The sequence below is a fragment of the Sinocyclocheilus anshuiensis genome, unplaced genomic scaffold (genome assembly GCF_001515605.1).
Source record: "Sinocyclocheilus anshuiensis isolate Anshui unplaced genomic scaffold, SAMN03320099.WGS_v1.1 scaffold472, whole genome shotgun sequence".
In the NCBI taxonomy this organism is placed as follows: Eukaryota; Metazoa; Chordata; class Actinopteri; order Cypriniformes; family Cyprinidae; genus Sinocyclocheilus; species Sinocyclocheilus anshuiensis.
The window spans coordinates 1,188,111-1,201,568 of NW_015557102.1; the positions used below are offsets into that span (position 1 = coordinate 1,188,111).

The window sequence follows — 13,458 nt, forward strand, 5'->3', positions numbered from 1 at the left end:
AGTAGGCATAAGTAGTATTAGGCAGAGCAGGAATCCGAAAGATAATTACACGTCTTAGAATAGGTCATGCTGGTTTAAATTTTACATGACAGAGAATAGGAAAACACCCCACTGGTCTTTGCAACCACTGCAACACACAAGAGACAGTAAAACATAGTTTATTAGATTGTAAAAGGCATGAAGAAGAAAAAAGGGAGTTAGAAACACAAGTTGGAAAACAAAACATGACAGTGGGAAATCTGCTAGGAAAAACAATGTCTAGGAAAATACATAGTCTCCTAATTAATTATTTGAAAAATACTGGGATAAGTGAAAGAATTTAATAGAAATATATAGGTAAAAAAATGTTCTCGTCTCCTTCCTTTCTATCAAGCGATTGCCCACACTCCAGTCCAGTAGGTGGCGGTAAATGTTGAAAACCACCTTTAAGTTGGTTTGCCAACCGCCAATAAAATTAGAAGAAGAAGAAGAAGGAGGAGGAACGTGATTGGCTAGAAAGCAGGAAAAACTCCAGAGTGTCGTCACTACACTGGGACAGGCGCTTGCTTTGCCCTTGCGTGGGAAATGAATGCCATTTCAGTTTTTCGATCAGTTGTTGTGCTTAGATTAAAGTAGATTTCCTCTGCGCCGCCATGTCTCTTGCTGCAGAGGCTTTCGTCTCTCAGATTGCAGGTAATGTTTTGGCTTGTGTGTAATGCAGCGAGTCCATATGGCTGTGTTAGTGTTTTGTGCTAGAGATGGGCAGGTCAGGATGATAATAATCGGTACTTACCTTCAACACAGTCATTTCATTTCTCTGCATATTAGTAGAGTTAAGCCACTGCTTCTGTTTACGAGTCTTTTATTTTAGATGTTAGCAGATACAGTTCTTTTGTTTTCAGTGCTTCTGTCAGGGTCAAAGATAAAGAAACACATTAAATGTTTATTAATGTAATGTAAGCCCACATAGAGCGTAGATAGATATTTTAGGGTCAGAGTTTCTAAAAAATGGAAAGATACAGTATTATTTGTGAGATATCAGTATTTCATATTATGTCATTTTCTATTGCAGCTGCTGAGCCATGGCCTGAAAATGCAACTCTGTACCAACCTCTTAAGGGTAACCGATAAAAAAAGAAGCTGTTTATTAGTTATACATTTAGAATGAACTCTTTGCAACTACAAAAGATGTCAAATGAAACACACATTAATATTCTTTTCTGTTGTTTTGCAGAGGATCAAATCTTGCTATCAGATTCTGCATCCTCTCTGGCCGTTCAGGTGAAAAGTAGTGCCTTAATCGCTTTGGCAATTTACACACTCACCAATTCACATTGGCAACTTGAAGCCCAAATATATATTTTTGTTAGTGAAGTTATTCTTGTTTTGCAGACTTTTCTGAGGATGTGTGGCCTGCCAGTGCTGGTGTCCTGCCGTGCCAATGCTGAATACATGTCACCTTCAGGTGAGCAACCAAACTCTTTACTTTACAGTCACTCATTTTCAGGTTTTTGTTTTATTTTTTTAATGCTTTACTTAGTCTTATCTTATGTTGGAAGGGTGGTGGTTAAGAGCTTCGGCTTTGTCAGGTTGAATGTATTAGTTAGAGTTTGTTTATATGTCTTGAAATGTCTCTTCCTCTCTGTTCATTAGGGAAGGTTCCTTTCATCCACGTTGGAAATCAAGTTGTGTCAGAATTGGGGCTAATTGTTCAGTTCACAAAGGCAAAGGTATCACTCTCACTCTAAAAACAAATTCCACATGAATCCTACAATATTTGACTGTTGCTGTCCATAGGGTCATTCTTTGAGTGACGGGTTGGATGATGTCCAGAGGGCAGAGATGAAGGCTTACATGGAGTTGGTCAATAACATGCTGCTGACTGCAGAGGTACAGACCTGCACGCGTCGGCATGCAAAACCTTTCAAAAGTTTGGGGTCGGTACAATTTTGTTTTGAAGTCTTTTATGCTCACCAATGCTGCTTTTAGTTGGTTCAAATACAGTAAAAGGGTAATATTATGAAGTATGTTTTACAAAAACAACTCTGTTTGAATATATTTTAAAATATAATTTATTTGATATAAAAAATAATTTATTCCTGTGATGGTAAAGCTGAACATTTAGCAGCCATTACTCCAGTCTTCAGTGTCACGTTATCCTTCAGAAATCATTCGAATGTACTATTAATATATTACTCTAATATACTAATATAATATAAAATAAAAAAATACTATTATTATTATTACTAATATTATGTTGTTGCTGTGCTGCTTATGTGTTAATCCATTTTACAGGATCATTTAATGAACAGAAAGTTAAAAAGAATAGCATTTATTTGAAATGGAATGTTACTTTGTAACAATTGTACATTTTGATCAATATGATGCATCCATGCTCAATAAAAGTATTAATTTCTTTAAAAAAAAACAAAAAAAAAACCTTACTGACCCCTAACCTTTGAATGGTAGCCATATGCACAAACTCTGATTGATACATTTGTATAAAAAAAGCTCAATTTCCAGCACATTTTGTATCTTTGCTTGTGGATTTCTCTAATTATATATGTATTTTATCTTCACATAAATATTTTAAAAGTGATAAACTGTGCAGACTAGTGAAAATTTACCTGTTCTTTCTAGTTGTATATCCAGTGGTGTGATGACTATACTGCTACAGAGGTATGTGTCACGTGTAAGGATGTTCCCAAATCATATATAATATATCATATTAACAAAGATGACATCAGTGGCACTAAATGTCAGCATATAGATAGATAGATATATAAATATATAACATCATGTTAGATTTTTAATGGGAGTGTGTGTTTAGATCTCTAGGCCACGATACAGTAGTCCCTATTCTTGGCCCCTCAATCACATTCTGGCCTATCAGAAGCAGTGGGAGGTACGGAGGAAGATGAATGCGATTGGATGGTCTGGAAAGAGTCTGGAGCAGGTATTTTTTGTGTGCAGATATATTAATTCAGTGTAATTCACTGTCCAAGTCAGTTTGTGTGTTTTTCTTTCATCAATGTGCGGTACATAAAGTTTCGTGCGGGTTTCCTCTTCTCAGGTGTATGAAGATGTGAGTCAGTGCTGTCAGGCCTTGTCACAGCGATTGGGAACACAGCCCTACTTTTTCAACAAACAGTACGTTTTGTGCACATACACTGAAATACCAGAAGTTGAGCATCAGTGAGTTCTGAATGTCTGTACACATACAGACATGTAACATAACTCAGTTTTCATATGCTGTTTTCACTAATTGTTGTACTTTCAATGTCACAGGCCAACTGAACTAGCCATGTTTCTGAATGACAGAACCTAGTGATGCCATGTAGACAGAATGTATGAATTCTGTTCATAGGAAGTTCAAACGTGTTATAATATGTAAGATATGTTATTTAAACATTTTAATGTAGAGGCAGTCCTTTGATGCAGCTAAACACTTAGCATAATGTTGCTGTTCTTTTTGCTCCAGCAGGGGGTGTATTAATGCTGCATAAAATTGAAGTCCTATACTCAATATTCAGTGAATACATAAATTAAGTGTCATTGTATTTAGCTTTTAAACAGTTTTTATTGGATTTAAAGATATTGGAACTACATGACAATCTACATGAGTATTTGAATGCAAAATAATGTGGTTAAAACAGATTGCCTGTTGCAGATACACAGTACATGCATCAAATCTTTTTCCATCAGAATATGTATTTTAGACAGCCCTCCAAGAAATCTTACAGTTTCCAACTACATATAGCATGAATATTTCATTTATTCAGAATCTCGTCATATAATCTGTAAAATTCTGGAGTTGTCAATAAATAATCTCTGCCTATTTCCAAACTTGTGTGAGAGATGAATATACATAAGTCTACACACATATATTTTCTATAGTTTCTATAGAGTATACTGTACTGTTCCAAAGTTTTTGGGTCAGTAAAAGAGAATTTTGCGATTATTCAGCTAGGATGAATTAACCTGATCAAAAGTGAAATCTATTTCAACTTTCTATTCATCAAAGAAATCTGGAAAAAAAAATGTATCACTGTTTCTATAAAAATATTATGCAACACAATTGTTTTCAACCTTGATAATAACTACACGTTTCTTAATCACCAAATCAGCATATTAGATTGATTTCTGAAGCATCATGTGATGCTGAAGACGAGTAATGGCTTCTGAAAATTCAGTGTTGCCATTACTAAAAAATTAAATGTTTAAATATAGAAAAATATAGAAAACAGTTATTTTAAATTGTAATATTTAATAGTTGTTACTGTTTCTAATGCATGTTTGATCAAAAGACTTTTAAAAAGTTGACTTTACAAAACCTTAACAACACCTAACTTTTGAACAGTTTTGTGTGTGTGTGTGTGTGTGTGTATACACACACACACACACACAGTATATATGTACATATACAGTATATATGTATGTATTTGCATTGACTGTATCAGCCTCATGATTCAAGCTAAAATTTATAATACCATAGTTGTTCAATTTTATTGTCATTTAAATGTAACATTGACAACAATTTTGTAGATTTCATTCTTTCCCTATTCAAGTAGACAGTAGCTGTAATGCATGACTGAAAACAGCGGCTGGGGGATGATGCTAATGTAACTGCATAAATTGTCACTCAACCAACCTCAGAATCAATAGGAGATGAATGTGGATGCCAGACACAAACATTGTGATTCCTCAAGACCACAACATCCCAAAACTAAAGTCCCTGGTGTGTAAAGTTACAAACACGAAAAGAGCTTTGCTGTACTTCAGGTTTATTATAAAGCAAAAGGTAAATCCTCTGTTGGCATATTTGTCTTGTTGGCTGTGCCACGTGGCAGCAGGTAAACCGTGCCATCAGTGCTGTGCTGTAGTTTGTACTCTCTAGGGTTGTAGGAGTTTCCATGTTCATCTCTCAGCTGTCTGAACACCTCATTGTAAAGCTTCCTGAGCTTCTCTTTCGTCTCTTGAAGTTGTCTAGCGTTCCTCTCGTTTTCTTCCTTGATTTGCTCCTTCTCCCTCTTCAGCCCCTCAATCTCGTCTTCGAGATCAAAGAGACCATCCAGCTTTCGTTTGCGACAGCTCTCTGCTGCCATCTTGTTTTTACCACGTCTTCGAATGTCTCTGATGAGGCTATATTTAGCGTTGTTGAGTTTGCAAGAGCCGATGGCTTCGTTAAATGCTTCCACAGGCAGGTTGATGATGTCATGCACACTAAGCGGCAAACTCATGGCTTGGGCCCGCTGTTCATCACGACATACGCGCCGGACACCTGCAGCTCTGCTTGTGGCTAAGGGATTTGCTTGAGGTGAATATTTAGGTGTTGATTCATTTTGAGTTTGGTGTTGTGCAGAAGTAACAGTTTCATACAGTGTTGCCTCCACAGCATCAGAGTGTAGAGATAAAGACAGCAGATCGGTGTAATCTGATTGGATGCTCTCCAGCTCATCCTTGTCTGATTTTCCATTACTTAAGGTGTCAGCAGCGTAGAGGGATGTCTCTAAATCCAAAGAGCCCACAGAAGCAGAGTCATCAAACCCCAGCAGAACGTGGCGCTCCTCAAATTGTAAAAGCGTTTGTGGAGCGTCCCTTCCAGGTGCACTATTTAATTGTTCAGGTTTACTGGTATTGATGGTATATGGGCAAAACTCACTGAGGGTTGAATCGCTTGAGTTTATGTGGCATTTAGGTAAAATCACTTGATTCTCAGGGGTACTGCAGCTGTAAATTGTGTTTGAAGGTGAAGGTGTAGGATTTCCTGGATCTGAGAATGTCTGTGTGCATGTTTCCAGGATCTCTATGGGATCAGAGGGCATGCATGACAAAGGCTGAGCAACCTCAAAAGAGTCTGATATTGTCTGTGTGATGCCACATAGCGCATCTGTTGAGTTTTCCCTCTGTGGCTTGGGCAGGTTCTGGTGGCAGATTTCGGTGATGTCCTCTAGGGGCAAGCTTGAGCCCTCAGACTCCAGGACATCCAAATAATACTAACAGAGAAACAAAACAGTATTTTAATTATATTAGACATTTTAAAATTAATTTTTGTGAGAAAAAAATTATTCTGATTATTTTATTCTGCAGTTTACAAAGAGGTATGATATTATTTTGCAACCTCCACATTTATACATATTTCGTATAAACTTTTTGGAGTCACAAATGTTTTACTTGTATTAAAAATATAACATTTATATCGATGGATTGCGTATTATTCATATGCCCACTGAGATTTTAGTGAAAATGTGCATAGGCTGTACATGGTAATCTAAAATATTTACACTACTGTTTAAAGGTTTGGGGTCTGTAAGTTTCTTTGAAAGATATAAATTTTTATTCAGCCAGGATGCATTAAACTGATCAAAAGTTACATGAAAGGCATTTACCAAAGATTTCTATTTCAAATAGATGCTTTTTATTCATCAAAGAATCCTGAAAATATACTGTATATATCACAGTGTCCACAAAAATATTAAACAGCACTTAATATTTAAGCTTTGAAAATAAGAAGGAATGCTTTTTGAGCAGCAAATCAGCATATTAGAATGATTTCTGAAGGATCATGTGACACTGAAAATTCAGCACTGCCATCACAGGAATAAATCATGTTTATATTAAAATTTGAAAACGGATATTTCAAATTGTAATGATATTGCACAATATTACTGTTTTATTGTAGTTTTGAGTAAATAAATGGAACATGCATTGAAAAAAAATATACTGAATTTAACACAAAATGTGTTCTAATCTAAAGTGATTGGGACCATTTTATCATGTATTAAAGGTGCTGTAAGTGATATTTGCCATTTTGCTGACTTCTGCCATATTTGGCCATTGAATCAGACCGCTCCCTCTCTCCAAAATCACATCCTCCTCTCACTGAGGGGTGTCTCACTTGTTATTTTATGATACAGGACAGTGGTCACAAGCACACTCAATGCAGTCACTATCCTAGCAGAGGATCTACTACAGTCTATTACTCAACAACCCATGCTAGACTTGGAGGAGTGGGACTGTGTGAGCTGTGGGTTACATGTGAGACAAGGCCATGCTAGAGACAATTGTGATATGTCAGAATGCCATTTTACGATAGTGGGGACATTACCTTCATGCTATTCCATGAAAAATCTAAACATTAACTCATCATATCGCAAATAAGTACACACCTCAAATGAATTACTATTGCTTTAACGTTTTTAATATTACTGATTAGATACTTGGTTATAATCCCTTATCTGGTATTAATGTTTACCTAAATATACCTAACAGATTGATTTGACAACTAGATACTTTTATGAAATTGTGCAAATATAATTGCCACTCACGTCACAGCCAAGACAAAGCCTATTTTTTTTAATTTATAAAGCACATTTAAAATAAACAGGTTGAATCATACTGTAGTTACAATTTAGAAATAATACCTGAGTAAATATATTAAAATATAGATCTTATCTTGTATGGTAGCTACCAACAACAGTTTAGGCATCTGTCAATTATGTTAACTTTTAATCTATTTTACACTTAATTTAAACCATCATTAAATGCTCACTATATTTTTCTAAGGTAGAAAGGCAACTCTATTAAGAATGTGCTGACTTATTTGTGATTTAATAAATTCAGTGGCTTTATAATTACCATACAGCCTCTTACAACTTACGGTTACCCAAATTTAATGTAACTTTGTCTGTAAACTTGCAAGAAAGAAAATGTATTCCATAATGAAACGCCAACCATGCACCAGTTCAGGCATGTCTGTGTACATCTTTCTGCATTGTGTACATAAGTACCTGTAAGTCAGGCAGTGACAGCAGTTCACTAAAAGCCTGCTCTTGAGAAGGAGGCTTCTGAGACTTCTGAGAGAATAGCAGAGCAGACAGCAGAGGATTCTGGGTAACAGGTGAACGCTGAGTAAACTCTGTAGAATGCAATGTCTCTGAGAAGGGCACAGCCTAAAACATGGTGAAAATAGCTCTGTAAGCAACACTAAACAATAGAGAGTGTGTGGGTGTGCACACAGGTGTTATTTTGAGAGATTTATTAATATTAGGGATGCACACTGTTTATTTGTTTACATGTGTAGTTAATAAAATGGTCACCTGGGAGTTCACAGATGAAGGACTAGGCAAAAACTCTCCAGTTTCCTTGTCTAGTTTCTGTATCCTTTGCATTATCCTTTTAAGCTCTCTTTCTCTTGCTCTCGTGATCTCCTCCTCTCTCTGCCGAAGACATCCATCAAAGATCTCTCGCTTCACCCCCAAATCGACATCCTGCCTCCATAAAATATCAATCAAATCCTAAACAGAAAGACATCATGTAAAACAGACAATTGACCATGTTTGTATGTGGCTGTGCACACTGGTATTACAATGTGAGCATGTTTGCATAAACTTTCAGTGAACTCTCACAATATCAGTCATGTTTTTGTGCGCGATTTGCATTGACATTCATTTGCTTGGCAGGTGCCTTCTTACCAAATACACCTGTAAACTTTTCAGGTTGGTGTAGCATGGTATAACAATAAACACTATCAGGGCGGATCATTTTATTTTATGAATACAATAAAACATGCTTTAAATTCACCTTATCAGAACCAATTAAACTGAACAACATATTAGACAACTTATAAGCAAACTTCAGAGAAGGCCACCTAAAATGATAAAAAAGCAAAAACAACTAAAAATCAAGAAAACTTGCATTTTGAAAAAGAATGTACAAGAAACTAACTTAATAAAAAAAATATTTATTTTAACTTATCCAGTAAATTACAAATGACTGGAAATGTTATGGGGCCTTTGAATATCGTTGTGAACAATGTGGGGCCTTGAAGTCAAAAAGGTTGAGAATCATTGATGTAAGATCACTTGTAATTACTTCTTTTGATATGATAAAAAGGTAATCAGTGCATTTATGAGCCCTGATTGTATGGTCAGAGGTTGTGCTGCCACTGAGGGAGTCTGAAATACGACACTAGACCAATAAAGTGCTTTGTGTCTCTGCTTTGTTTTCTATTTAAAGTAAATGTCAGTGACATCTATGGTGCATACTACAGATGTGGAACTGAAAATAGAAACATTTCAGTTCAGGTAAGTTCAATTCAGTTCAGATTAGATCAGTTCACATCAGACAAGTTCATTTCAGTGCAGATCAGATCAGTTCAGACAAGAGGTAAATGTTTGGCTGGTTGGCATGAATCCAGTTATGGCTTAGGTGATTGGCTCAAAAAAAAAAAAAAACCTGCCCATGAGCAGAGATAGCAGAATCCAAACTGCGTACTTATGGGAGTAAAGCAGAACAACTGCTATTGAGATGAACAGACCGTTGAGTTCAGTTCAGATCAATTAATTTCAGGTTAATTTAGAGTTTAATTTAAAGTTTTACTATCCCATATTGCAAAAAAATATTTTAAATGTATACTTAATGTTGCTTATATGAAATATATTTTTGAAATTGATTTTATTGATATATTTAGTAACCTTCATATATCAAAATACATATCAAATTGTATTTCAGAGGCAATAGTATAGCCTATGTTTAGGCTAAATACATGTTTGTGGAGTAGCCTACTGGATATCAAAACTAGATTTATGATGATTTAATAATGTTTAATTTTTGTATATAGCCTAGTGTATATATTCTTTGATTTTTATGTAAATGATATATGTTCACATGTGTTATAGACAATGTGAAAGTTTTAATGCTTTTTAAAAATGAAATGTATTTTCAAAAATATACAGAAAATGACATCTCTCTCTCTCTCTCTCTATATATATATATACAGTATATATGTGTGTGTGTGTGTGTGTGTGTGTTGAAAATATATTTAGCCAATAATAACTCACAATATATTTTAAACATATTTTAGCAAATATATTTTTGGCTGTTTTGAAATGTATTTAAAAAAAATGAAAATATATAGATTTTTGGGGTTGTTCAAAATAAATGTTGTTTCCCCCAGTGAGCAAACAAAATGTTACAGTGGCAAAGAAAAAAAAAAGTTGTTTAGTTCTAACATACTGCCATTTTTATGTACTGGTCTTCTGAGAGAATCACACACTAGGGAACAACAGGAGTCAGCTTGTCATTTACTGTGGTTTAAAGTCTACTTTGTAACCTATTCAACCTATTCATTAGTCATTTTAATTCATTATCAGTGATAGATTTTGCCATTGGTGTTTACAAGGTGAGATATTGAGCTGTGCACATTGTGATTAAAAATGTTTTCAAGCATATTTTACTATTTTCAGACCCTATAATCAGCATATGTCCATTCCAGCTTTGCTGTTTCCGTATAAAAAGCATGTGTGTTAACCTGAAGGCCATGACACCGCGGTCTTCTGAGTGAGCGCACTTTATATGCTGGTACACAAACAAAACTTCTAAGCGGTGGTCACAGCATTTGTAATGGAGTCAGTCATAAAGACCTTGAACTTGTTGCCCTCTCACTGAAGTCACGCAAGTAAATAAATGCTCTAGCTTACGTAGGAGGTTGTGAATTTACTTCACTGAGCAACCAAGTGAAAACAATTAATCAGATAATACAAAAAAACAGGAATAACTGGGAGAAAGAAGGTATAAAGGTAAGCTGAGTGAAAGATGAATACACACGCCTACAGCTGGGTGTGTGATGATGCAACTGTGTTAAAGTGTAGACAGGCTGATAGATCTTTGTGTGCATAAAAGAAAACTGATTTATGAATTAACTCTTCTCATTGGGGTAAATGGCTACCCACCCTGAAACAGTAGTGCAGTCTTGGGTGTGTCTGGATCAGGTGCACAAAGTGAAATGTTTATTTAACCAACCCAGTTACTTGAATTCATGACAGATGAGACTAATTTAATGTGGGTGGCCTCCCCCAATGTTACAGAGACCTCGGGCCCAAAGCTTTTCTGACTGTCCTCCACTCCCCACTTACAGCCCAATATTCAAATACAAAAAAGGATTCTTTTGCAGTTCAAAAATACGCTCTAATTGCTTTTTTAAGAATATATATCTAATGTGCATATACATTTATTATATCGGCACATCAATATACACGGTCCCTATGCTAGACCTTCAAAATAACTTAATTACTTATTATGATAATACACTACAAATGTTTGGGGTTGTATTTAAAAAAAAAAACCTTTTTAGAAGAAGTCTCTTGTGCTAACCAAGGATGCATTTATTTGATTTAAAAAAACGGTAAAAATATTTTTGTGAAAAATTATTACAGTTTAAAGTAACTTTTAATTTTTTTAAAATTATATTTTAAAATGTATATATACATAATACATATATACACAGTACACATACATATATTATGTAAACAAAAACTTTTAGATGCGATTAATCGATTTGACAGCACTATTTATTATATAATTTTAGAATATTAATAATAATAAGTATTATTATATATCAATATTGATATGTAATTACAGAATTTAGGCAAAATACAAGCAAGCACAGGAAACGTGATTTTATTTTAAATCACTTTTTTACTAAAATCTTATTTTAAATTGCAAAAGCAAATGAAGTCTCTTATGCTCATCAAGGCTGTATCTATTTGATAAAAAATACAGAAAAACATTAATATTGTGAAATATTATTGAAATTTCTAATATTGATTTCCTATTTTAATATACTTTAAAATATCATTTATATCTGTGATGCAGTGATGAATTTTTATCAGCCATTACTCCAGTCTTCAGTGTCACATGATCCTTCAGAAATCATTCTAACATGCTGATTTATTATCAATGTTGAAACTGTTGTGCTGCTTAATAATTTTTTGGAACCTGCGATACTTTTTTCTTCGATTCTTGGATGAATAAAAAATTAACAAAAACACCATTTATTCAAAATAAAAATATTTTCTAACAATAAAAGTCATCACTTTGTATCCATTTAACACATCCTTGCAGAATAAAAGTATTAATTCTTTAAAAAAAAGAAAGAAAAAAAATTTACTGACCCCAAACTTTTGAATTGTGTACAGGTATATTGTAACACAAAATTTCTATTTTTAATAAACACTGTTCTTTTTAACTTTTTATTTATCAAAGAATCCTGAAAACATTATCACAAGTCTAAAAAAATATTAAGTAGCACAACTGTTTCCAACATTGATTATTAATCAGCATATTAGAATGATTTCTATAGGATCATGTGACACTGAAGACTGGAGTAGTGATGCTGAAAATTCAGCTTGGCTTCACAGGAATAAATTATATTTTAAAGTATATTAAAATAGAAAACTCTTATTTTAAATTGCAATAATATTTCACAAAATTACAGTTTTTTGTTCTGTATTTTTGATCAAATAGATACAGTCTTGATGAGCTTTAGAAACTTCTTTAAAAAAAACATTTAAAAACGTACTGATCCCATACTTTTGAACTGCAGGGTATATACACACACACTGCTTCAAGATGATGACAGTAAAGGTAACAAAAATAAATAAATAAATAAATAAATAAATAAAGTCCAAACTGCATGTATAAAAAATTCCATAAAACAGTAATGTTTGATGGCTTTCTTTTATTTATTTTGAATATAATTCTTAATAGGCTAGTCCTGTCCTTTCTTATTTTAATTTTTACCTGCATACATTTCGCAGGTAACTTTTAAGATCATCTCAGCAATTCTACAATAAGGCTGATATTACACAAAAACATTATTACACAACTTCAAAAATCAAATGAGCCCTTTTCCATCAGTTGCCACAAATTTCATGGATGTATATATGGATTGAACCCAGTCCATGTTGTAAAGTTTGACAAAATATATTTGGTTTCTTATCAAAGTACTGTTTTCTTAAACTTACCTCGTGTTGAAACTGAGCTGAAGGGTCGTCCATGTCTTTCAGTTGATGTTGAACGACTTGTCTGATGGAGGTGTAATAAAAGTGTCAGCAAAGCATATTTCTGAATCAAATCTGACGACACGCTTGTGTAACTAACAACCCAAATACAGACGGGACTCGCCCACAATCTCCATCAGCCAATCAAACAGCAGATAACAAATTCAGGAACCATCCATCAGCCAATTAAACAGCAGAACACAAATATTATCATTGACCCGCCTACTAAAAAGCATCGACCAATAACAGCTTTCAACTCTAGACATGCCTTCATCACTTTACAACATACAGCCTTCTTTCCTCCTCAATAATCATGTTGATGAAACAGTTTTATCTCGAACGAACAAAAGAAAAAGCAAAGTTTAACTTCTTAAACGTGAAATAAAGGCATAATAACTGCTACTTGCTCTGGTTTTCTTTTCAGAGTCTACAACTAGGCTACGTAAAAATATAATTTAATACAAGTTTAATGGCCAAGTGAGGCCATTATGAGGATTTTGTTTTGATGAAATGTTCCCAACATTAAACATGCACAGTGTACAATGTAATAGGCTACATTATCAAATGAAATGTACATAATGTATTTAAACACAGCTTCAGATGAATCATGCATTGTCCGTCTTTCAAGAATGTCTTC

At 34.2% G+C, this 13,458-nt stretch overlaps 2 protein-coding genes across 3 annotated transcripts; one reads left to right on the forward strand and one right to left on the reverse strand.

The window, feature by feature from the left end:
* The first annotated feature begins 504 nt into the window (after positions 1–504).
* LOC107677541 (metaxin-2-like) lies at positions 505–3,307 on the forward strand. Its single transcript, XM_016472468.1, has 10 exons — positions 505–672; positions 1,052–1,099; positions 1,214–1,260; positions 1,372–1,444; positions 1,633–1,709; positions 1,777–1,869; positions 2,620–2,658; positions 2,810–2,935; positions 3,053–3,129; positions 3,268–3,307. The coding sequence occupies exons 1-10, from the start codon at positions 633–635 to the stop codon at positions 3,305–3,307; spliced, it is 660 nt and encodes a 219-aa protein (XP_016327954.1). The 5' UTR covers positions 505–632.
* A 1,129-nt stretch (positions 3,308–4,436) lies between these two features.
* LOC107677604 (transcription factor NF-E2 45 kDa subunit-like) lies at positions 4,437–12,935 on the reverse strand. Of its 2 annotated transcripts, none has more exons than XM_016472556.1 (4): positions 12,786–12,935; positions 8,079–8,249; positions 7,770–7,931; positions 4,437–5,975 (listed from the first exon to the last, which is right to left on the reverse strand). In XM_016472556.1, the coding sequence occupies exons 1-4, from the start codon at positions 12,816–12,818 to the stop codon at positions 4,767–4,769; spliced, it is 1,575 nt and encodes a 524-aa protein (XP_016328042.1). In that variant the 5' UTR covers positions 12,819–12,935; the 3' UTR covers positions 4,437–4,766. The 2 variants fall into 2 exon arrangements, with proteins under 2 accessions (XP_016328042.1, XP_016328041.1); XM_016472555.1 differs by having other exon boundaries at positions 8,079–8,276.
* Positions 12,936–13,458: the final 523 nt, after the last annotated feature.

Coding starts and splice junctions, on each gene's coding strand:
- LOC107677541 (XM_016472468.1), top strand. CDS start 633: ATGTCTCTTGCTGCAGAGGCTTTCGTCTCTCAGATTGCAG. Junction 1,261..1,371: donor CATCCTCTCTGGCCGTTCAG/GTGAAAAGTAGT, acceptor CTTGTTTTGCAG/ACTTTTCTGAGGATGTGTGG. Junction 1,870..2,619: donor ACATGCTGCTGACTGCAGAG/GTACAGACCTGC, acceptor TGTTCTTTCTAG/TTGTATATCCAGTGGTGTGA.
- LOC107677604 (XM_016472555.1), bottom strand. CDS start 12,818: ATGGACGACCCTTCAGCTCAGTTTCAACACGAG. Junction 7,932..8,078: donor CTTCATCTGTGAACTCCCAG/GTGACCATTTTA, acceptor ACCATGTTTTAG/GCTGTGCCCTTCTCAGAGAC. Junction 5,976..7,769: donor TGTCACTGCCTGACTTACAG/GTACTTATGTAC, acceptor TTTCTCTGTTAG/TATTATTTGGATGTCCTGGA.